Here is a 24,703-nt window from a genome sequence, read left to right on the forward strand (position 1 = left end):
TTGCAAATGTGGGTTCAAGCCCCATGGACATCCTTTGACTTTTTCTCTCTGAAAGTCTTTTTTTTACCCCGATATTTACAAGTTATTATTTATAGTTTTATCTACTTCGGTTTTACAATTAGAAATGAATTGCCAGTGATGGTGCCTCTTAAAAAGCACTCTGCCCACACTGTGGGGTGGTTGGTGTTTAGAAGAGCATCCAGCTGTAAAAACCATGCCAAAACAGACATAGAAGTCTGGTGCAGTCTTCTGCTTGGTCAGCTCTTGTCAAACCATCCAACCCATGCCAGCAAGGAAGGCAGACATTAAACGATGATGACGATGTACAATTAGTACTGCATATTTATTTGTTCATAAAATTTTACTTACCATATATCAATATATGTAAAAGCATGTGGCCTAGTGGTTAGAGCATTGCACTCACAATTGCAAGATCATGGGTTCACTTCCTGGAGTGGGTGGCACGTTGTGTTATTGAGCAAAACACTTAATTTCACATTGCTCCAGTCAAAACAGAATGGTCTTCCAATCAGGGTAAGTGTTGACCTACTCGTCTCGCCAGCGGGGTGGCTTCATTTGGAAGCTAAAACAGTGCAGAGTGCATTATGACCCGTGGTGAATAACAACATCTGATAGTCTGCTCAATACCATGATACTGTGATATCAATACACTTAAGCATACACGTACACACATATATTCATGTGTGTGTGTGAGCCATTCCATCTATGCCAATAAAAATAATCAATATGTAGTCTTCTGTGTCCAGTGTGTAAGTTTGGTGGTAGATACATCCTGGGAGTTCATCTTCGTTAATTAGCTTCAGCACAGATGAAGTCAATAACAGCTTACCTTCCCAGAAAATATCAAAATTCATTTTATTTACTTAACGATGACATCGTTAATGAAATTCACTTAGGATTTTTACAACATTCTGATTGAATTGCCATTTTTGGCAAACAAAAAAAGCCTCATCCAAAGCCAGTATCTAAATTGATTCAAATTTTCTTTTTTTCTTTTTCTTCCTTTTCTATTTTTCTTCTTTTTTCTTTGTTTTTTTTTTCTTTTTCTTTAAATTAACGAAACTTATATTTTGTTTTTGTATTGAGTTTGCAAGATTCTTGTGTTGAAATATATTTTGTTGTATCTTGGGAGTGTCATTATGCCAATACTAAGCACACACACACACTGGTTCAGTTTCACTTCTGTTATTATTATTATTATTATCATCATCATCAGTAGTAGTAATAGTAGTAGTAGTAGTAGTAAGGTGGCGAGCTAGCAGAGTCATTAGCATGCCGGGCAAAATCCTTAGTAGCATTTTGTCTGTCTGCATGATCTGAGTTCAAGTTCTGCCAAGGACAACTTTGCCTTTCATCCTTTCAGGGTCGATAGATTAAGTAGCAGTGAAACACTGGGGGGTCAATGTAATCATCTAGTCCCCTCCCCAAACAAATTTCAGGCCTTGTGCCTTTAGTAGAAAGGATTATTATTATTATTAGTCAGTTGGTTAATCATTCAGAAGAAGATTTGGAGTACAGAAGGCATATCATTGATGATGTCGTGAATGGCAACAAAAGGACTTTGACAAACCAGGCTGAATTATTGGTTTCAAATAATTTGGTACAATGCCAGCAATTTCGGTGGGGGAGGTATTAAGTCAATTACATCAACCCCACTCCTCAATGGGTATTTATTTTATGGACCCTAAAAAGATCAAAGGCAAAGCCAGCCTTGGCAGAATTTGAACTCAGAACATAATAAAGACAGACGAAATGCCACTAAGCATTTGGCACAGCACTGTAACGATTCTTACAGTACACTACCACCTAACTGATTTATTGGTTGACTGGAGACTTAATCAAATAATTGATTAGTTAAATGGTTCACTAATTGACAAATAATAACACTGAGTAACACAAGTTTTGTCTTTGGGTAAAATCTGTTATTTCCTATTTGCTTACTCCTAGGTGGAGGCGCAATGGCCCAGTGGTTAGGGCAGCGGACTTGCGGTCATAGGATCGCGGTTTCGATTCCCAGACCGGGCGTTGTGAGTGTTTATTGAGCGAAAACACCTAAAAGCTCCACGAGGCTCCGGCAGGGGATGGTGGCGAACCCTGCTGTACTCTTTCACCACAACTTTCTCTCACTCTTACTTCCTGTTTCTGTTGTACCTGTATTTCAAAAGGGCCAGCCTTGTCACACTGTGTCACGCTGAATATCCCCGAGAACTACGTTAAGGGTACACGTGTCTGTGGAGTGCTCAGCCACTTGCACGTTAATTTCACGAGCAGGCTGTTCCGTTGATCGTATCAACTGGAACCCTCGACGTCGTAACCGACGGAGTGCCAAAGGAAAAGGAGAAGGCTTACCCCTAGAAACTATGAAAAATGGTTAATATTTCCTTCAAGCTTTGCTTTTGTTACTATATTTATTCAAATCCAAAAGAATCCTTCTCAAGACATGGCTATGATTCTCCCCACTTACTCCTGCTCACAATCAGATATGCAGATATTGTCAGCCACTAAGGGACATACTCCAGTGGTTACGGTCAAGCAACTAACAAGCAAGTCTGTAGTATTGAGCAGAATATTTGCTATAACAATATTTCTGCTTCAGCAACTCAATGATGAATCTCTCTGAAATGTAATGGAAAATAGTTCAGTTTTAAAACATGCTTGAAAACAGGTGAAGGTTGGCAAAAGCAAAAGTTTGGAGGGAATAGCAGTCATTTCCTGTGATTTCTAGATAGAAGCAAATAGGAAATAACACTTATTGACTAAAGACAAAAAAAATTTTAATTTTGTTATACAGTGTAATAATAATAAAAGAAGTGACATAGAGTCACTGCATGTGTTTATTGATATAATGACCCTCCCAAAATACAACAAAATGAAACTTAAACTTATTCATTTGAGTTGCTTGAAATATTTAGCTTTGTTTTCTTTCTTAACATTTTATCATAACTAAGTTTGTTTTCTGTGGTTTGTTTTTTTGTTTTTTTCTTATTCATACTTTTTTTTTCTTCTTGTTGCAAGTGATGAAAACATAAACATGAAAGGCTTGGTGCAGTCATGGCTGCAGAGTCAAGACGAACTGCAACAGATGAAGCTCAGTACCTGGATAGATGACTATTTCTACAGTGCTCTTGACTGGGTCATCAGGCAGGTGAGAGACACTTAACCTTTGACAGGTGTTCTTCACCTTAATTACACTCATCATCATCATCATCATTTAACATCCTCTTTCCTGTGCTTGCATGGTTCAGACGGAATTTGTTGAGGCTGATTTTCTTACAGCTTCACACCTCACCTGTTTCCAAGCAAGGTAATGTTTCTCCCCCTGATTTTCATAGAAGACTGGAAATGATCAACCTCACTTGTATGATGATGATGCTCATTTACAACCTTCACACGATGTCTAGATAAGGGTACACACAAATACATACACACATATATACACAACCACCCAGACATGCACTCATATATATATATATAATAGTATAGCTTTAACTATTACACCGGTTAAATATGTACTAATTTTATCTTCATTATTATTTTAAACTTAAACTTCGTTCAACTTGTATTTAAAACAATGATAATTTATGTAAGATGTTTTTTGTATATAATATACATGTTATTATAATGGATGAAGGGATGATTATTGAATGGTTATTATTTTGATATTATGATATTTTTTTAATAATTTTTCTATCTTTATATAATAAGTATTCATATTAATTCATTTGGTACTTATTGTTGGTTATCTAATTATTGTTCTACTTACGATCTGACGAGTAGCTATATTTTTGAATAGAACTTATTTTCGATAATTTCAATTGATTTTAATCGATTTAAATTTCTTTTCTATTTGAAAATTGGTTATGAAACACGTGTAATCTTTTTACTATATTTATCTTATGATATTTACTTTATTTTATATTATACTCATTTATTGTGCTTTTAATTATTAATTTTTCTATATGTGATAGTGGATTTTCATCGATGAGTTCTTGAAAATTGGTTATTTTCCCTAAAACTATATATTTTATATATATATATATATATATATATATATATATATATATATATATATATATATATATATATATTATATATATATATATATATATATAGAGAGAGAGAGAGAGAGAGAGAGAGTGAGAAAGAGAGAGAGATCTTTTTATTATGGCCACACAGGGCTGAATACAGAAAGTGGACAAAATACAATGTAGAGCTTTTCTTTTGGGGAACAAAAAAAAAAAGAAAAGGAAGGGGGGTAGGATTTTGATCAAAAGGGATTGTGAAAAAAAGGGGGAAAGCCGATCAATTGATAGATAGATAGACAGATAGATAGATAGACAGACAGGCAGACAGACAGACAGATATAAATTTACACATGCGCACATATATATAATATGTAGTTTACTTTTCTCTTAAGATAAGATCAACAAAAAGTGCTTCATCTAATGATAGATAAAATATAATTTAATGTACACTCTATAAAGATATGAGCTACTAATAGTTTCTTGTTATGGAGACACATGTCCAGGCATGTTAGAAAAACCTGCTTAGACCCTTGTCTCCATAGTAAGAAATTATTAGTAGCTTGTATCTTCAAGCTGTGTACATTAAATGATATATGTATATATATATATATATATATATATATATATATATATATATATATATATATAAGATGGAGGTTGAAATAGCACAAAAGTAAATCTAAGACATTTCAATTCAGAAAGAATTTATTAAAATGATTTTAAAATTATATAAAGAAAATATAGAATACTACCAGTTTCAATGATGAATCTCATCGTATCAAATATTTGTAAAAATTTATAAAAATTTGAAATAAAAACAGTTTATCTTCTGTTCAGGGGTCAAAAACATGTCTGGAGTTTTTTCATTGAAGTCTTCCTTAAATATAGAGTTTGAGGTATTAGAGAGAAAGAGAGGGGGTGTAGTTGTTTATTGTCTTAAAATAATTCTGTGTAGGTTCCTGTCAAGGGATGTGTATTCTACTTGCATTTATTGTTGTGTGATTGTTGGATATAGTCTTCTAAATTTGTTTAAAACTGAATGCTTTCTTGATATCTGCCTGGATTTTTCAATCCCACATAAAAAGCATCCAGTTCACACTGTAATGGGGTTGGCCTTTGGAAAGATATCCAGCTGTAGAAATCATGCCTAAACTGACTTTGCCTGTGCTTGTGCCATTTGAAAAGCAATCTGCAAATTGGTTGGTGTTAGGAAGGGAATCCGGCCGTAAAAACCCTTCCAAAACAGACAGTAGCCTGGGGTAGTCTTTTACCTGGCTGGCTCCTGTCAACTGTCCTACCCATGTATGCATGGTAGGCAGACATTTATAATTTCAAGAAATTCAGAATATTTGACAGCAAAAATATGCATAGAGACAATCACATCTTTATTATAGAATTCATTTTATAAAGCCAACAATTGTTTCTATTGTATTAACATATTTAGATGTAGAAAATACCGTTGAAATTAACATTGATATAACATACACACACACGTGTGGTAAGTAACTTGCTTGTGAACTACATGGTTCCGGGTTCAGTCTCACTGCATGGCACCTTGGGCAAGTGTCTTCTACTATAGCCTTGGGCCGACCAAAGCCTTGTGAGTGGATTTGGTAGACGGAAACTGAAAGAAGTCTGTCATATATATGTATATATATATATGTATATATATATGCATGTGTGTGTGTATATGTTTGTGTGTCTGTTTGTCTCCCCCCCCCAACATCGCTTGACAACCGATGCTGGTGTGTTTATGTCCCCGTTATGTAGCAGTTCGGCAAAAGAGACCGATAGAATAAGTACTAGGCTTACAAAGAATAAGTCCTGGGGTCGATTTGCTTGACTAAAGGTGGTGCTCCAGCATGGCCACAGTCAAATGACTGAAACAAGTAAAAGAGTAAGATATACCTAGTCATGGGGAAATATTACCTTGCTTGGAAACAGGGTAGGGTTGGCAACAGGAAGGACATCCAGCCATAGAAAATATGCCTCAACACATTTCATTTGACCCATGCAAGTGTGGAAAAGTGAACATTAAATGATGATGATATTTTTCAAAATAAATTTACCATAATCTCGCTTCTGTAAGAATAAAATCAAGCATAGAAAAATCCTTACCGTTGTTTTCCAATTATTCCAGAACGACTTGGTTGTGGAGACCAGCTTGGTTGGCATTTTAAAAAATGGCCTTTCACATCTTGGCCAAGCTAAAAGCAAAGCTCACTTTGCTGTGTGTTTAATTCGAGGACTAGGAGCCAACTTGAATCCGAAATCCAGAGCAGCTCTTGCAGAAGAAGTAAGTGTAAACCTTTTATCTTTCTTTTGTCTTTTGTCGTTTACATGCTTCAGTCCTTGGACTCTGACCATACTGGACACCATCTTGTGTAATATTAGTTGAACAAATTGACCCCAGTACTTATGGTTTTTCTTTTTCTTTTTAAGTCTGGTACTTGTTCTATTGTGGCGGTGCGTGGCTTAGTGGTTAGGGTGTCAGCATCATGATCGTAAGATTGTGGTTTCGATTCCTGGACCGGGCGACGCGTTGTGTTCTTGAGCAAAACACTTCATTTCACGTTGCTCCAGTCCACTCAGCTGGCAAAAATGAGTAATGCTGTGATGGACTGGCGTCCCTTCCAGCTGGAAAACATACACCACTGAAACCGGGAAACCGGGCCAGGCTTTGAAAGGGCGCATTTATTTATTACTTGTTCTATTAGCCGCTTTTGCCAAACTGCTAAGTTACAGGGATGCAAACAAACCAACACTAGTTGTCAAGTACCAGTGGTGGGGGACACAAACAAAAGAACACATACACATATATCCATGCATACATCCTATCATCATCCTCATTTAACGTCCTCCTTCAATACTGGCATGGGTTAGATGGTTTGTCAAGAGCTGGCAAGTTAGAAAACTGTGTCAAGGTTTGGCATGGGTTTTATGGCAGCATTTCATCTGACTTTATGTTTTGAGTTCAAATGCTACTGAAGTAGAATTTTCTTTCCATCTTTTCAGGGTGGGGGTGATAAAATAAGTACCAGTTGAGCATTAGGGCTTCTATAATCAACTTCCCCATCCCTTCCAAATTGCTGGCCTTATGCCAAAAATTATCGTCACTATTATTATTATTAATGGAGGTGCGTGGCCTAGTGGTTAGGGTGTCAGCACCATGATTGTAAGATTGGGGTTTCGATTCCTGGACCGGGCAATGCATTGTGTTCTTGAGCAAAACACTTCATTTCACGTTGCTCCAGTCCACTCAGCTCGCAAAAATGAGTAACGCTGTGTGATGGACCGGCGTCCTGTCCAGCTGGGGAACACATACGCCATTGAAACCGGGAAACCAGGCCCATGAGCTTGGCTAGGCTTTAAAAGGGCGCAAAAAAAAAAATATTATTATTATTAAGGCGATGAGCTGGCAGAATCGTTAGCACGCCGGGCAAAATGCTTGGTGGCATTTTATCTCTCTTTGCATTCTGAGTTCAAATTCCATTGATATCAACTTTGCCTTTCATCCTTTCGGCCTTTTGGGATCGATAAATTAAGTACCAGCCAAGTACTGGGGGTCGATGTGATCAACTATCCCCATCTCCATAAATTCCAGGCCTTGTGTCTATAGTAGAAAGGATTATGTTCAGGCCTTGTGCTTTTAATAGAAAGGATCATTATTATTATTATCATTTTTATCATTATTATTATTATTATTAATTCCAACTTCCACTTGAAAAGGAAGGTGTTTATGGAGATGGAAGTGACCTCCTGTGAAATTGCCAAAAGGGGAGTTGACTATAGTGAAAATGGTTAGAAGAGAGGAAACTACTCTAAACATGTATCTATAGATTGGAGAACAACAGCTGAAAGATGTGAGAGGGCAAGCTGACTTTGCCATCAGGGTGGGGTTTACAGTACTCTTTGATAGATTTGAGCCAGAATCCCTCCTGTATCAGGAGGACTAATCATATCAGTGACCAGGTCACAGTTGGTGTGATGAAACATTTTTGACACCAAATAATGAATGTTTAAGTGAAGTTAATTGTTTTGTGCGTTTTGGGATGGCTAATATATGTAATCCAAGCTGTAATTGTTTTAGCTTCAACACATGGTCTTGGATCATATCACTTGCCAGGCAAGTACATCTCTGAAAAATATATTGATCCATATATTCATATCTGAAGGTGCATGGCTCAGTGGTTAGAATGTTGAGCTCACAATCATGAGGTAGTGAGTTCAATTCCCCAGCACAAATTGTAACCTGTGACAATTAAAGAAATCCTCCTCCTCCTATCATCATCATCATCATCATCATCATCAACACCATTCACCATCATTTTTCTTTTCTTTTTTTTTCATTTTTTTTTGGTGCTGCTTGTTTCAAGTCTTTCCATTGTTTCACAGACCAAGCAGGTTTGAAAATCAGAGATTTTTGTCTGTGCGACAAGAAAAAAAAAATTTGGACAGATTGAAAAATCATGATAGCAGTTTGCAGAAAATCTCTGACAGGATTCATGACAAGTACACTTGTGCTGTGACTTTCTTTGTATCATAAATAACACCCATAAGGCATTTTTTTTATATTTACTTCTATGTAATGCCAGGGCATATTATATCTGAGTGTAAAAAATATATGTAAACAAGTGAGAAAAAAAATAGAGTTTGCAGTACATTTAAGATCATGTTGTACAAAGTAAATACAGTTTTATAACATCTATTATTTTCTTGGTGCGCTATCATCATCATCAACAACATTTAGCATTCATATTCCATGCTGGCATGGGTTGGGTAGTTTGGCAGGATCCAAGAGGTCAGAAGGTTGTGTTGTACTCCAATGTCAACTTTGTCAGGGTTTGTTTCTACAGCTAGATTCCCTTCCTCACACCAACCAGTCTACAGAGTGTGCTGGGTGCTTTTTTATGTGGCACCAGCACTAGTGAGATCACCAAGTCGCTTGCAAGATCAGACCCCTTGATAGAGGGGAGTTTAGACTGTTAAAGGAGGTGGCTTATCACAGGTGTTGAGAAGCAAGAGTACGATAAAGGGATAGGACTAGGTGTCTTGTTGTGGAGGAGAGACATGGCTGCCCCCAGCGGGAGTAGGAGAGAAGATGGTGGCGATGAGATGGCAGAGCGTCCCCTCAAGGTGCTAGAGGGTGAATATGAGGAGGACGAGGACAGAGGAACAAGTGATGTGAGGATAGGGGCAGAGGATGAGGTAAGTTCACAAGAATGTGAAGTGAATTACAGATGGTTAAAGATAAGGAATATGAAGATATAGGGGATACAGTGAATGACAAATAGGGGAGGAAGCATGGTCAGTGACGATTATCAGATTGGTGGAAGGTTAACATACTTTAATCAATGATTTACAATAAAAAGAACATAGGCGCAGGAGTGGTTGTGTGGTAAGTAGCTTGCTTACCAACCACATGGTTCCGGGTTCAGTCCCACTGCGTGGCACCTTGGGCAAGTGTCTTCTACTATAGCCCCGGGCCGACCAAAGCCTTGTGAGTGAATTTGGTAGATGGAAACTGAAAGAAGCCCATCGTATATATATATATATATATATATATATATATATATATATATATATATGTGCGTGTGTGTGTTTGTCCCCCCAACATCGCTTGACAACCAATGCTGGTGTGTTTACGTCCCCGTAACTTAGCGGTTTGGCAAAAGAGACCGATAGAATAAGTACTAGGCTTACAAAGAATAAGTCCTGGGGTCGATTTCCTCAACTAAAGGCGGTGCTCCAGCATGGCCTCAGTCAAATGACTGAAACAAGTAAAAGAGTAAAGTAAAAGAGTAATTCTTCTGAAACTTTAATACCTTTCTTAAACTAATTCTAATTCTTTAGTTTCAGTTCCAGAACTGCAGTCACATGGAGCACTGCCATTATTTTGTTGATAATTTATTGTCAAAACTACTGTGAATTGACATAGATACACTTCACTTGCTGCTAATAATGTAACTTAAGTTCTGAGTTCAAATTCTGTCGAGGTCAACTTTGCCTTTCATCCTTTCGGGGTCAATTAAATAAGTGCCAGTTACTCAATGGGGTCGATGTAATCGACTTAATCCCTTTGTCTGTCCTTGTTTGTCCCCTCTTTGTTTATCCCCCTGTAGGCAATAAAGAAATAAATACTATGACTTACTTCTCGTGAGCTAATTATGAAGCTTCTATCTGGTCACTTGATCTTTTAGAAATAGCAACCAAATCTTTTCCACTTGTTTCAGTTTTTGGCCTGCAAACATGCTGGGGCTCTGCCTTGGACAGTTTTAGTTCAATGAATCAAACTCAGTACTTATTTTCAAAGCTTCGTACTTATTGTTTGGTGACTCCTTGTCAAAGTGCTTAGCTATGGAGACATAAACAAACCAACATTGATTGTTATACAGTGGTCAGAGACAAACATAAACACACACAAACACACACACACACACACACACACACACACACACACATATATATATGCAGGGTGTCCACAAAGTCTGGGTTCATGGGGATTAACACATACTTTAAGAAATTATTATTTCTTATATTTAATTGCTTATGTTATGATTTTATTTACTCCATGTACCCAGACCTTGTGGACACCCTGTATATATACATATATATATATATATATATATATATATATGATGGGCTTCTTTCAGTTTCCCGTCTACCAAATCCACTCACAAGGTTTTAATCAGCCTGAGACTATAGCAGAAGACACTTGCCCAAGGTGGCATGTAGTGGGATTGAACCCAGAATCATGTGGTTGAGAAGCAAACTTCTTACCACACAGCCATGCTTGTGCCTATAAATCTCTCATAAACCACACCCTGCTGCCTTTAACCCTTTAAATACCAACCTGCCTGAAACCACCCTTGGTCCTATGATACAAACTTCCCATTTTAAAGTAATCTGAATTAAAATTTCCATTAAAATTCCATGTTAATTTATTTTCCAAATCCCAGCTGAATAATGTCAGAGTTATTTTAATATTTTTTTTTTTTATCCTTTTCAAAATTTATTGAAAAACAAAGGCAATGAAGGGCAAATGTATACAGGATGATCATGATACAACCATAGGGCTGGCTACTCAGTCAAGTTTGACTCAGGGCTAAACAACGACAGCAATTTTTCTGGTCAACAAAATTGCTTTCTTTTCTAAGTTTTCACAAGATTTGTAAATTTTATATCTTAGTCTTCAAATCCTTCAGATTATTTGTAACTAATTAATTCTGGAGTTTTCTTTCATCCTTCTCTTGTGTTGGCTTCCTACCATACACTGTCTACGTAACTTTCCTCCACCTACTATGATACCTCTTTATTGATTGGAACTCTATTTAATATCATTACCATCAACCATTTCATGTCTAAATACAAGGTGGTATCAAAATGTTCCCAGACTCTTTTACTCTTTTACTTGTTTCAGTCATTTGACTGCGGCCATGCTGGAGCACCACCTTTCGTTGAGCAAATCAACTCCGGGACTTATTCTTTGTAAGCCTAGTACTTATTCTATTGGTCTCTTTTGCCGAGCCGCTACATGACGGGGACATAAACACACCAGCATCGGTTGTCAAGCAATGCTAGGGGCACAAACACAGACACACAAATACACACTTTGCCTTTCTTCCTTTCGGGGTTGATTAAATAAGTACCAGTTACGCACTGGGGTCGATGTAATCGACTTAATCCGTTTGTCTGTCCTTGTTTGTCCCCTCTGTGTGTAGCACCTTGTGGGCAGTAAAGAAATAAGAAACCGTGCCAGATCAGACTGGAACCTGGTGCAGCTCTCCAGCTTACTGGTTCCAGCTAAACTGTCTGACCCATGCCAGCATGAAAAGCAGATGCTAAATGGTGATGATGTTGATGGTATATATGTACAATAGGTGCATGCATGGCTACACCAAATTCCATTGGAAAGGAAAGTGAGGTTGGAGAGGGTGATATTGGGCCACCACTCCCAGTAAATTTGAAAAGGGCATGAATAATATGAGAATGGTACAAGTGAAAGGACCTTCTCTAAGAATGTGTCCGTACGCTGAAAATTATGGAGGAGTGAGGGCTGTTAGTGAGCAGGTTCCCTTGGAATCTGGGGGTTTTTTTTGGTTGCCCTAAAAGTCCTCCTGTGTCATTCTAATAATATTGTATACCATATATTATATACTTTTTTTTATTAAATGGTTTAATTTTCTGTAAATCCCAATACTTTATCCTGTCATTGTTTTGTTGCCGTTATCTGTTGCCCTGTTGGCAAATGAGAAAAATTGTTGTTGTTATTCTTCAGCTAGCAAAATCAATAGCATGCCAGACAAGATGCTTAGAGGCATTTCGTTTGTCTATTCATTCTGAGTTCAAATTCTGCAAACATCAACTTTACCTTTCATCCTTTCAAGGTTGGTAAAATAAGTACCAGTTGAGTACTGGGGTCAACGTAATTGATTTACCCACCTCCCACTAAAATTTCAGGCCCTGTCCCTAGAGTAGAAAGTATTATTATTATTAAGGTGGCAAGCTGGTAGAATCATTAGCATACTGTGAAAAATGCTTAGCAGCATTTCATCCATCACTACGTTCTGAGTTCAAATTCTGCCATGGTCAACTTTGCCTTTCATCCTTTTAGAGTCGATAAATTAAATACCAGTGAAACACTGGGGTCAATGTAATTAACCAGGCCGCTCCCCCAAAATTTCAGGCCTTATGCCTTTAGTAGAAAGGATTATTATTATTATTATCATTAATTAGGTAGCAAGTTGGCAGAATCGTTAGCACGCCGGGCAAAATGCTTAGCAGTGTTTTATCTGTTGCTATGTTCTGAGTTCAAATTCTGCCAAGGTCGACTTTGCCTTTCATCCTTTTAGGGTCAATAAAATAGGTACCAGTTGAACACTGGGGTCAATGTAATCGACTCATCCCCTCCCCAAAAATTGCTGCTCTTGTAGCAAAATTTGAATTCATTATTATTATTATTATTATTATTATTATTATTATTATTATTATTATTATTATTATTATTATTTTCTTTCCCAAATTCAGGTGTTTTCAATGATTGGAGAAACTCCACCAGATTCACAACACATTCTGGATACTTACTATGACGAGGAGACTGGACGACTAAAAACCTACACACTACAAGATGGTCTGGTGAGAAACATGCTAATAAAGAACATTTGGATTTAAGATTTCAGTTGGTCCACAGCCACCCCTGTTTATGGTTGATTTGGTTAACCTCCTCCTCTGACTCCCATCCACCCTGGTGACATTTGATAGTGTGTACATATGATCTAAAACAGCATCTTCCCTGCCCTCTCCCATATGTTTTGTAGTATGTAGAACTGCCCCAAATCAATCAAAGCCTTGTGGGTGGATTTGGTTGTTGGAAACTGAAAGAAGCCCATTGTGAATGAATATATGAGTGTGTGTGTGTGTGTGTATTAATTGCAGGTAGGGACGCAATATTTTGTTTTACAACCATAATATACTGCCAAGTATATTAATCATCCTCATCATCATCGTCGTTTAACGTCCGCTTTCCATGCTAGCATGGGTTGGACGATCTGACTGAGGACTGGCGAACCAGAAGGCTGCACCAGGCACCAATTTGATCTGGCAGAGTTTCTACAGTTGGATGCCCTTCCTAACGCCAACCACTCCGAGAGTGTAGTGGATGCTTTTACGTGCCACCAGCTCGAGGGCCAGTCAGGTGGTACTGGCAGTGGCCACGCTCAAAATGGTGTTTTTTACGTGCCACCTGCACAGGAGCCAGACCGGCAGCACTGGCAATGACCTCGCTCGGATGTTTTTTCACGTGCCACCGACACAAGTGCCAGTAAGGCGACGCTGGTTACGATCACACTAAATGTTTATAAAATCAATACAGTGCCTTGCTTTTGTTTTGGCAGTGCATTGTTTTCAATTTTGAGTTTATCTCTAAAGAGTTTTCATACAATTTAGAGCCAGCACTGAAAATTACGTTTCATATATGAATACACCTATGTAAACAATGCGCTGGCAGATAGAAAACTATGTAATGGGTGTACATGCACATTTCAGAAGTTATTGCTCCGTCTTCAGTATCACATTAACTATCCTCAAATACATGGCTTAAATAGCCAATAACTTTAGTGGCGTAATACTACTGGATAGACCAATTTACATATTAAACACATTCCTGGCAACTGGTATGTAATTCTGTGTCCCTACCAGTAACTAATATGTATGTACCAGTTGCCAGGAATATGTTTAATGTACTTACTGGTATTTCGTCAGTTACGATGGCGAAGGTTCCAGTTGATCCGATCAGTGGAACAGCCTGCTTGTGAAATTAACATGCAAGTGGCTGAGCACTCTACAGACATGGGTACCCTTAACATAGTTCTCAGGGAGATTCAGCTTGACACAGAGTGTGACAAAGTTGGCCCTTTGAATTACAGGTACTACTCATTTTTGCCAGCTGAGTGAACTGGAGCAAAATGAAAAAAATGTCTTGCTCAAGGAAACAACGTGCCACTGGGAATCAAACTCACGACTTTACAATTGTGAGCCGAATACCCTAACCACTAAGCCACATACCTTGATGTGTTTAATATGTAAATCAGTCTATCCAATAGTGTTACACTGCTAAGCTTAGAGGCTATTTAAGCAAGGTATCCATGGATAGTTAATGGGTTAGATGTGGTACTGAAGAAGGAGCAATAACTCCAGAAATATGCATATACATCCATTACATTTTTTTCTATCTTCGATCACATTGTTTACATAGACATGGGTGGATGTAAGTATATATATGTATATGTGTATTCATCATCATCATCATCATCATTTAACATCTGTTTTCTATGCAGGCATGGGTTGGACGATTTGTCCAGAGCTGGGGAGCTGCACCAGACTCCGGTCTAATTTGGTTTGGTTTCTACAGCTAGATGCCCTTCCTAATGCCAACCACTTTACAGAGTGTGCTGGGTGCATTCTATGTGGCCCCAGCACCAGTGAGGTCTGCTTTGGCATAGTTTCTGCAGTTAGATGCCCTTCCTGATGCCAACCACTTTACAGAGTGTACTGTGTGCTTTTTATAAGGTACCATCATGAAGGCTTTTTACGTGGCACTGGCACTGGCACTGGGCTCTTGCGGGCCAACCCTCTTCACCAGGAGGACTGGCCTTAACACTTCTGCTGTGGAGTATGGGTCTTCTTGTGTTTGTGTGTGTGTGTGTGTGTGCATGAATGCATCATCATCATTATCATATATATATATATATATATATATATATATATATATATATATGCAAGAAGAAAATGGAGGCAAAATAACACGAAGAAGTTGGTCGTTTGCGCTAGTAAGCCGTTAATTTAATTAATTAATAAAGAAAAGTGGTAGTATTACAACCACTTCTTCTTTATTAATTAATCAAATTAATGGCTTACTACTAGAAAGAACAAACTTTTTCCTGTTATTTTCCCTCCATTTTCTTCTTGCATATAATTTAAACTACGCTTTACCCGCTGAATTACCTGCTACCATGCACCTTTTACCAAGGACTGTACCTACGTAGGTAATCACCAGGAGTACCTTTGGATTTAACCATCCCTTAGAGGTTTTAAACACCTCTAACTTATACCTATATCATCATCATCGTTTAACGTCCACTTTCCATGCTAGCATGGGTTGGACGATTTGACTGAGGACTGGTGAACCGGATGGCTGCACCAGGCTCCAATCTGATCTGGCAGAGTTTCTACAGCTGGATGCCCTTCATATATATATACATATATATATATATATATATATATATATATATATATATATATATATATATATATATATATATGCTGGTACTTAAAGTCATACAGACACAAACATATTGTTATTTTAGTTTTTCTGTTTTCTCTGTCATTTTGCTAATTTTCATTCCGTCCCTTTTGCTCTCAATTTCTCTTTCTCTGTCCTTCTCTCTGTCCAGAAGGAGTATTTTCCTTTGAGTATGTGACACAGAATTTCATACTCTGGCTCTCTCTCTCTCTCTCTCTCTCTCTTTTTCTCTCTCTCTCTCTTTCTCTCTCTCTCTCTCTCTCTCCCCCTTTCTCTCTTTCTCTCTCTTTCCCATTTTGTGATAACACATTCATGCATACATGCTTTTATATACACATCTCCTCACTCAAATGACCATCATATATGCAAACAAATATTCTTTCTCTCTCTCTCTGATATGTATTCACACACCTACCACATACACTAAGTTAAGCTATTTTCCCTAAACGTTGTTTCCAACAGAAAGATGAACATCTTGATTTGAACAGCTTGGAACAAGGCTCACAACTTCCCATAATCAAGACAGTCGATGTGCAAAGAAACCTTGATTATTTCTCATTGTGGCTTCAGGACAAACACTACCATCCGTTTATCCTTGTTGGACCAGAGGGTTGTGGCAAAAGGTAAGATTATCTAAGGGGTCTGTTGAACAAGAGATCTATGGTAAAATGTAAGTTTACTGAAATAGGGTTTTGGAAACAGGATACTGCGGTAAGGAGGTTTTATTTAAACCAGTGGCTCTCAACCATTTTCTACCTATAGACACCCTTCGATTCCTATTTTACTAAGGTGCATCCTCATAGCTATTTGATGTTTAAAAAATCCTATTATATTTTTATAATTAAATATTGTTAAGAATTGTGTAAAGAGAATTGTTAAAATATTTTGTGTATTATATAGAAGAATAACCAATTTCTTGGTCATAAATTATCACAACATAATCTTTTATGGACCCCACTAAGGGCCATATGGACCCTGATTGAGAACCACTGATCTGAATAGAGTTTCTTGAGCCAAAAGAATGTGGGCAAAAGAGGACACTATCTACATAAGATTTTGTTTGACGTAGGTAAAGTAAATGTTAGAGGTAATACTTGATAATTGTAAGCACCTGTATATGCCAGATCGTGGCCGGGGTGAAAGAATAAATTAAAAATGTAAAAATACAAACAGAACACAAAGGATTTTGCGGTAGACATGTTTCAAGCTTTATAGTCGTTGATATATAATTGATAGACAGGATGGTATAAAGCTATCTTCAGCCGCAAATATATTCTTTCCCAAGTATTATATCACAAAGAAGTCACCAAGAAAAAAGTAAAAGAGGGAGAAATATGAGAGATAAAAGTGGGAGTCCACTTGGTATTGTCCATTGTAATATCCATTGCAATATCTTTATCCTTTAAGTTGATACATTTATATAAAAGTTCATCGGTACTCCGAAATCTGTCCATATTGTTTGAGTAGGTTGAGCTTCGAAGTAAGGCAACACACCAACAGAATTGTTGGCATGTCAGACTAAATGCTTAGAGGTAATTCTTTTAGTTCTTTACATTTTAAGCTCAAATCTCAATGAGGTTAATTTTGCCTTTCATCCCTCTGGAGACGATAAAATTAAAATATCTGTCATCTACTGAGGTCTATGTAATCAGCTTGTTCCGTCTCTTTAAAATTGCTGCCCTTGGACTCGGCAATGGATCAGCATTCTGTTCAGAGGATTATTGTAATTTCAGTTGCTTATATAAGTCAGAAAATGGGTAACCAGCATTATGAATGCTTGGGCTAAAGTAAAAAAATAATAATTATGTCCTCTAGTTAATCAAATTGACTGTACTCTGCTTAAGAAATGTAAGGCGGCGAGCTGGCAGAAACGTTAGCGTGCCGGGCGAAATGTTTAGCGGTATTTCGTCTGCCGTTATGTTCTGAGTTCAAATTCTGCCGAGGTCGACTTTGCCTTTCATCCTTTCAGGGTCGATAAATTAAGTACCAGTTACACACTGGGGTCGATATAATCGACTTAATCCCTTTGTCTGTCCTTGTTTGTCCCCTCTATATTTAGCCCCTTGTGGGCAATAAAAAGAAATAAGAAATGTAAGATTTTTGGGTCTCTCTGAGATCTGATCAAAAAGTATTGGGAGTGGTGCTATAAAAAGAGAACTGCAACACATATCACTTCAACATTTAATCTCCTTCAGCTTGTTCTTGAAATTCTACATGGCTACCAATTCTTCAGTGATACTTCAATGAGCCTATGGCTTTTTATGCATACTGCCATATGCAATAAATAAGTAAGAATTTTTTTTCTTCATGGCAAACCACAGTTAAAAACCTTTACAGATTCAAATATGTCCCAGACATGTTTGAACTGATCTAAAGTTTGTTTAATAATGCATTAACTCTTCTTTAAAATGTTAATACAATATCTATGCACTTCATTATTGCTTTTTTTTTTGTTGTTATCTTTATTTTCTTACCTATTCCTCTTTTGCAGTCTGTTACTGCACCATTGCTTTCAGCAGCTGCGATCAGTCAGTGTTGCAACGGTGCACTGCAATGCACAAACCACACCTTTGCACATTTTGCAGAAGCTCGATCAGATGTGTCTAATAGTTAGCACAAATACCGGACGGAGATACAGGCCTAAAGAAGGTGAGCGGCTCATCTTGTACCTGAAGGGTATCAACCTCCCACGACATGACAAATGGCAAACTTGCCAGTTAATTGCTTTCCTGAGACAGGTAAGTAATTTCAGCTATGAATTGTAATTACTACACTAGTGTATATGATTTTTTTTTTCATATTTGTAATTTTAAATTTTTTGTTAATTATCATCATCATCATCATCATCATCATCATCATCATCATCCTTTTTACATTTACTTTTCTATGCTCACATGCATGTGTCAGGTAAAATTTTGTTGAGGCAGATTTTCTACAGCCAGATGCCTTTCCTGTCACCAACCTTTACCTGTTTCCAAGTAAATATTTCCTTATAATCAGATACATCTTCGTGAAAGATTAGGAACACCAATGTGATCGATTGTCATCTATGATTTCAGACCATGTACCTATAGTAGAAAGAATTATTATTATTATTATAAATAAAGTGGATACCAAAGTACCAAAGAAACATCATGATCTATCCAGAGAGATGAAGCAATTGTGGAAGACTAAGATGACAATTATTCCTGTAGTAATTGGTGTGCTCGGCACAATACCCAAACTGCTTCCTAAAAGGCTGAACAATATTGGAATTGAGACTTGCATTACTGTCTTGCAGCAAAGTCTTAAATTTTATCTAGTGTTCTGCATCTTTTAGAAAGGTTCTTGAGATTTGAGGAGACTTGTTGTAACCAAGCATCAAGACAACATCCCTGTTAACTAATAAAGCACATAATGATTTTTAGGGAGCAGAGGCATATGGCTTAGTGGTTAGGGTATTCATAAGGTCGTGAGTTCAATTCCTGGTGACACATTGTACTCTTGAACAAGACACTTTATTTCACATTGCTCCAGTCCCCTCAGCTGGTAAAAATGAGTAGTACCTGTAATTCAAAGGGCCAGCTTTGTCTCATTCTGTGTCATGCTGAATCTCCATGAGGTCTATGTTAAGGCTACATGTATCTGTGGAGTGTTCAGCCACATGCACATTAATTTCACAAGCTGGCTATTCAGTTGATCGGATCAACTGGAACCCTCATCATTATAACTGACGGAGTGCCAGTTTTAAGGGAATAATGATCATCATCATCATCATCATCATCATCATCAACATTTAACATCCATTTTCCATGGCTAGACAGTTTGACAGGAACTCGCAAGGCCAGGGGGCCACACCAGGTTCCATAGTCTTTTTCAGCTTGGTTTCTACGGTTGGATGCCCTTCCTAATGCCAACCATTCCACAGACTATACTGGGTGCTTTTTATGTGACACCAGCACCCACACCAATGTTTTAATGTGGCACCTTGGTTTTAGGATCTCGATTCTGTTGTGGTGGGCAGGTCCTCTCAGGTACAGCAATGCACCACATAACTCAGTCCTCGATCATCTCCTTCAAAAAGTTCAATGTTTTGAGATTATCATTCAATACTTTGGTCCCATGTCTTCCTGGGTTTCCCTTATCTACAACTTCCCACCACTTTATTGATTTTAATAGGAGAAACATCAAAGGAAGTCACAGTGGTTAATCAACCTGCTAGAAAGAGCAACTTGATATCCCGCAAATCAAAAACTTTAAGATCCTGCTTGTCTTAAAAGAAGAGGCTACCAAAAGACAGGACGATCATGGTTGGAATGCCTTTGATCACATGTCATGGTTAATCATGGTTAATCTTGGGCTAACCTACTACAACAATAACATCAATGATAATCGTTATGATTTGTAAAGAAACAGTGCAATTCTAAATCGAGGAGAAGAGGAATGGACTGACAAGCTAATCAACCTAGATTATAGATTATATGGCTTCAAGAAGAGTTGAGAATATTGAAGGTAAAAAAGGTTATTAAATAGATTAGAATATATTGAAAGATGTGAAAGAAATGGTTTATTCCAATAAGTCTGTGGTCATTAAGAAGAATGTGCAAAAGAGGAGAATTGTTTCATCTGGCATTGAGAAGAGTTAATGAGTTTCGAAACATGATAAAAGCAAGCAACGCCTTTCCCTATATATAGATGCATATCTATCTATCTATCTATCTATCTATCTATCTATCTGTCTGTCTGTCTGTCTGTCTGTCTGTCTGTCTGTCTGTCTGTCTGTCTGTCTGTCTGTCTGTCTAAATATCTATCTATCTGTCTGTTTGTCTGTCTATCTATCTATATATATATATATATATATATATATACCAAAGACTCGAAGTATTTCGTGTTGCAAGACAGTGTAGGAGAGAGAATAGTGATGTTGTAGGAGAGAAATGTGTGCGCATGGATGATGGTACGCTTGCACTAAATGAGGCTGCAAAGAAAGAGGTCTGGAGATGCCACTACGATAGATTGCTTAATAAAGAGAATGAATGGGAGAAAGAGAGCCTGCCGTATGTCGACCCAACAGAGGGACCAGCTATCCGAGTTGACAGTACCAGGGTAGATAAAGCAATTAAGAGTATGAAGACAGGGAAAGCCCTCGGCCCATCAGGAATCACTGCAGAGATGCTCAAAATATCTGGCAGTGTTGGCTACAGCCTAGTCACCCGTATTACGAACCAGGTGATACACAAAGGAGTCATACCCAATGACTGGTGTAGCAGCACCATAGTAAACTGCTACAAAGGTAAAGGTGACGCTTTAGATACTAATAATTACAGAGGCATCAAGCTGTTAGATCAGGTTATGAAAGTTACGGAGAGGGTCATAGCCCAACTAATTAGGGAGCGAATCAATTTAGATGAGATGCAGTTTCGGTTCGTGCCAGGTAAAAGCACTACTGATGCCTTATTTCTAGTGAGACAGCTGCAGGAGAAATACCTAGCTAAGGATAAACCTCTGTACCTGGCTTTCGTTGACACGGAGAAAGCCTTTGACAGGGTCCCCCGATCCCTTATCTGGTGGTCAATGAGGAAACTTGGAATAGAAGAATGGTTAGTAAGAGCTGTGCGAGCCATGTACAGAGATGCTGTCAGTAAGGTGAGGGTTGGAAATGAGTACAGTAATGAATTCCGGGTAGAGGTAGGGGTCCACCAAGGTTCCGTCCTCAGCCCCCTCCTATTTATCATAGTCCTCCAAGCGATCACAGAGGAATTCAAGACAGGTTGCCCCTGGGAGCTCCTCTATGCTGATGACCTTGCACTAATTGCGCAGTCACTATCAGAACTAGAGGAGAAGTTTAAGGTGTGGAAGCAAGGACTAGAATCGAAGGGCCTTAGTCAACCTAGCAAAAACCAAAATCCTAATAAGTAGGAAGGTAGATAAAACACAAACCCCTTCAGGTAGATGGCCCTGCTCAGTATGCAGTAAAGGAGTAGGTAGTAACTCTATAAGATGCAAGCTATGGGCACATAAGAGGTGCAGCAATATCAAAGGCAGATTAACTACGAAGTTAGTTTTTGTATGTGGCAGATGTTCAGGTGCAATAAACACTGTAAACAAACAGGAAACAACTTCTATCTCATTCCAGGGAGAAAAACTAGAGGTAGTCGATAGCTTCCGCTATCTGGGTGACCAAGTTAGTAGTGGGGGTGGGTGCTCTGAAAGTGTAACTGCTAGAATAAGAATAGCCTGGGCCAAGTTTAGAGAGCTCTTACCTCTGCTGGCGACAAAGGGACTCTCACTCAGAGTAAAAGGCAGACTGTATGACGCATGTGTACGAACAGCCATGCTACATGGCAGTGAAACATGGGCTGTGACTGCTGAGGACATGCATAAGCTCGCAAGGAATGAAGCCAGTATGCTCCGCTGGATGTGTAATGTAAATGTGCATACCCATCAGAGTGTAAGTATCTTGAGAGAAAAGCTGAACATAAGAAGCATCAGTTGTGGTGTGCAAGAGAGACGATTGCGCTGGTTTGGACATGTGGTGAGAATGAATGAGGATAGCTGCGTGAAAAAGTGCCACTCCCTAACAGTTGAGGGAACCCGTGGAAGAGGTAGGCCCAGGAAGACCTGGGCTGAGGTGGTGAGGCAAGACCTTCGAACATTGCGCCTCACCGAGGCGATGACTACTGACCGAGACCTTTGGAAATGTGCTGTGCGTGAGAAGACCCGGCAAGCCAAGTGAGATCGTTGCCAGGGCCCCTGGACTGGCTCTTGTGCGGGTGGCACATAAGATGTACCATCCTGAGCGTGACCGTTGCCAGTACCGCCTGACTGGCCTTGTAGAGTTTTCGAGCGAGATCGTTGCCAGTGCCCCTCGACTGGCTCTTGTGCGGGTGGCACATAAAAGACACCATTTCGAGCGTGGCCATTCTCGTGCGGGTGACACGTAAAAGCACCCACTACACTCTGAGTGGTTGGCATTAGGAAGGGCATCCAGCTGTAGAAACTCTGCCAACTTAGATTGGAGCCTGGTGTTGCCATCCGGTTTCACCAGTCCTCAGTCAAATCGTCCAACCCATGCTAGCATGGAAAGCGGACGTTAAACGATGATGATGATGATGATGATGATGATCTGTCTATCTATGTATATGTGTGTGTGTGTGTGTCTGTATAGGTACAGGCATGGGTGTGTGGTTAAGAAATTTTGCTTCCTAACCAAGCTACTTTACCACACAGCCACTCCTGTGCCTATTCGATGTAATCATCTAGCACCCTTCCCTCAAAACTGCTGGCTTTGTGTCAAAAGAATTATTATTGTTATTTATTCACTTATTTATCTATGTCACATCTCAGCTCCATCCTGCGGCTTAGAGACACAACACTGTCCTCAACACATGTGCTGTTCCAAGCATTGCTGCCAACCGAATACTTCCAAGTATTGCTGCCAACTGAATGAAGTTTGGTATTTGCCGTTTTTGATGTTAGAATATTGCTCTCTCTCTCAGATGTTCCCAAGTGCACTGATCACAATAGGTGCCAAACTCACTTTTGAGGCTCTTTGGATTCATTTCACTTCTAATGCTAGATCTTGGTACTTCCTGACTTTCTCATCCTCTGTCTTCACTATATTCTGGTCCACAAGTCCATTCTTTGGGCTCCTTCAGTAGGAGAGTAATATCTAGTCAGTTATGTTGTTTTTGCTATTATTATTATTATTATTATTATTATTATTATTATTATTATTATTATTATTATTATCATTATTATTATTATGATTAATAATAATAATAATAATAATAATAAGGCAGCATGCTGGCAAAATCGTTAGCTCATCAGACAGAATTCTTTGTTTGTTTCTTCCAACTCTTCATGTCTTGGTTTCAAATCCTGCCAAGGTCAGTTTTACTTTTTGACCTTCCAGGGTTGATTGAATAAAGTATCAGTCATGTATTGGGTTCAATGTAATCGATTTGCCCTCATCCCCTCAAAGTTGCTGGCTTTGTGCCAAAGGTAAAAAGCGGTATTTGAATGAGAATGAAATCCATCCGAATATATTTTAATGAGAAAATAATGTTACTTTAGAGAAGAAAAAAAAAGAAGTACTCTCTCTTTCTCTCTATCTCTCTCTCCCCCTCTCTCTCTCTCTCTCTCTCTCTCTCTCTCTCATTCATTCTTCCCAATCTGGTTGTTTTCTTGCTCTCCTTATCCACATTTCCTTATTTTCCTTCTCCATCTTCTGTCTCATACCACTTCTCGTCCTCTCTGCATATTCCCCCTCTTTCCATTCTCTCAGTCATTTCACCTCTCATTCTATCTCTCTCCCTCCCTTCTCCCTCTTCCTCTCTCTCTCTTCCTCTTTACCTCTCACTTTCTCTCGCAGTGTAATTATAATAATAAACCAATTGAGCAAGGAAAAATCTAGACAGCGTAAATATACGTATTACAAGATCAGTTGTCAATTTCTCTTTTAGATATTTTTTCCATCCGTTGTGTCTTGTATTATTTAATCTCCCAATAATTCTGTTGACTAAACCAACAAACGTTATTACTCCATAGGCAGATTCAGTGAGCAGTTCATCACTGTGTGTCAGAGTTATCTCCCATACTCGCCGGTAGACTAGAAACAATATGATTGACCTTTTATCTTTTACTTATTCTTAGTCATTGACCTCTGGTCATACTGGAGCAGTAACTTGAAGGGTTCTAGTCAAACAAATTGACCCCAGTACTTGTTCTTTGTTTTGTTTTGTTTTTTTCAAAGCTGGTACGTATGCTATTGTTTTTTTTTTTTTTTTGCTCTACTGCCGTGTTATGGGGATGTAAACAAACCAGCACTATTTGCCAAATGGTGGGAATGGACAAAAACAGACACACGCATACATAC

At 38.4% G+C, this 24,703-nt stretch overlaps 1 protein-coding gene across 2 annotated transcripts in view; it reads left to right on the plus strand.

Moving 5' to 3' along the window:
* The window catches only part of LOC106875444 (cytoplasmic dynein 2 heavy chain 1), a 309,460-nt gene that overhangs the window by 182,172 nt on the left and 102,585 nt on the right, over window positions 1-24,703 (plus strand). For both annotated transcript variants that reach the window (XM_089338346.1, XM_089338347.1), the window contains exons 38-42: window positions 3,037-3,166; window positions 6,187-6,342; window positions 13,074-13,181; window positions 16,309-16,469; window positions 18,338-18,584. In XM_089338346.1, the coding sequence (XP_089194472.1) occupies window positions 3,037-3,166; window positions 6,187-6,342; window positions 13,074-13,181; window positions 16,309-16,469; window positions 18,338-18,584 (802 nt within the window). The remainder of the gene's footprint in view (window positions 1-3,036; window positions 3,167-6,186; window positions 6,343-13,073; window positions 13,182-16,308; window positions 16,470-18,337; window positions 18,585-24,703) is intronic.

Source organism: Octopus bimaculoides, chromosome 20 (assembly GCF_046866305.1).
Source record: "Octopus bimaculoides isolate indiv1 chromosome 20, ASM4686630v1, whole genome shotgun sequence".
Lineage (NCBI taxonomy): Eukaryota > Metazoa > Mollusca > Cephalopoda > Octopoda > Octopodidae > Octopus > Octopus bimaculoides.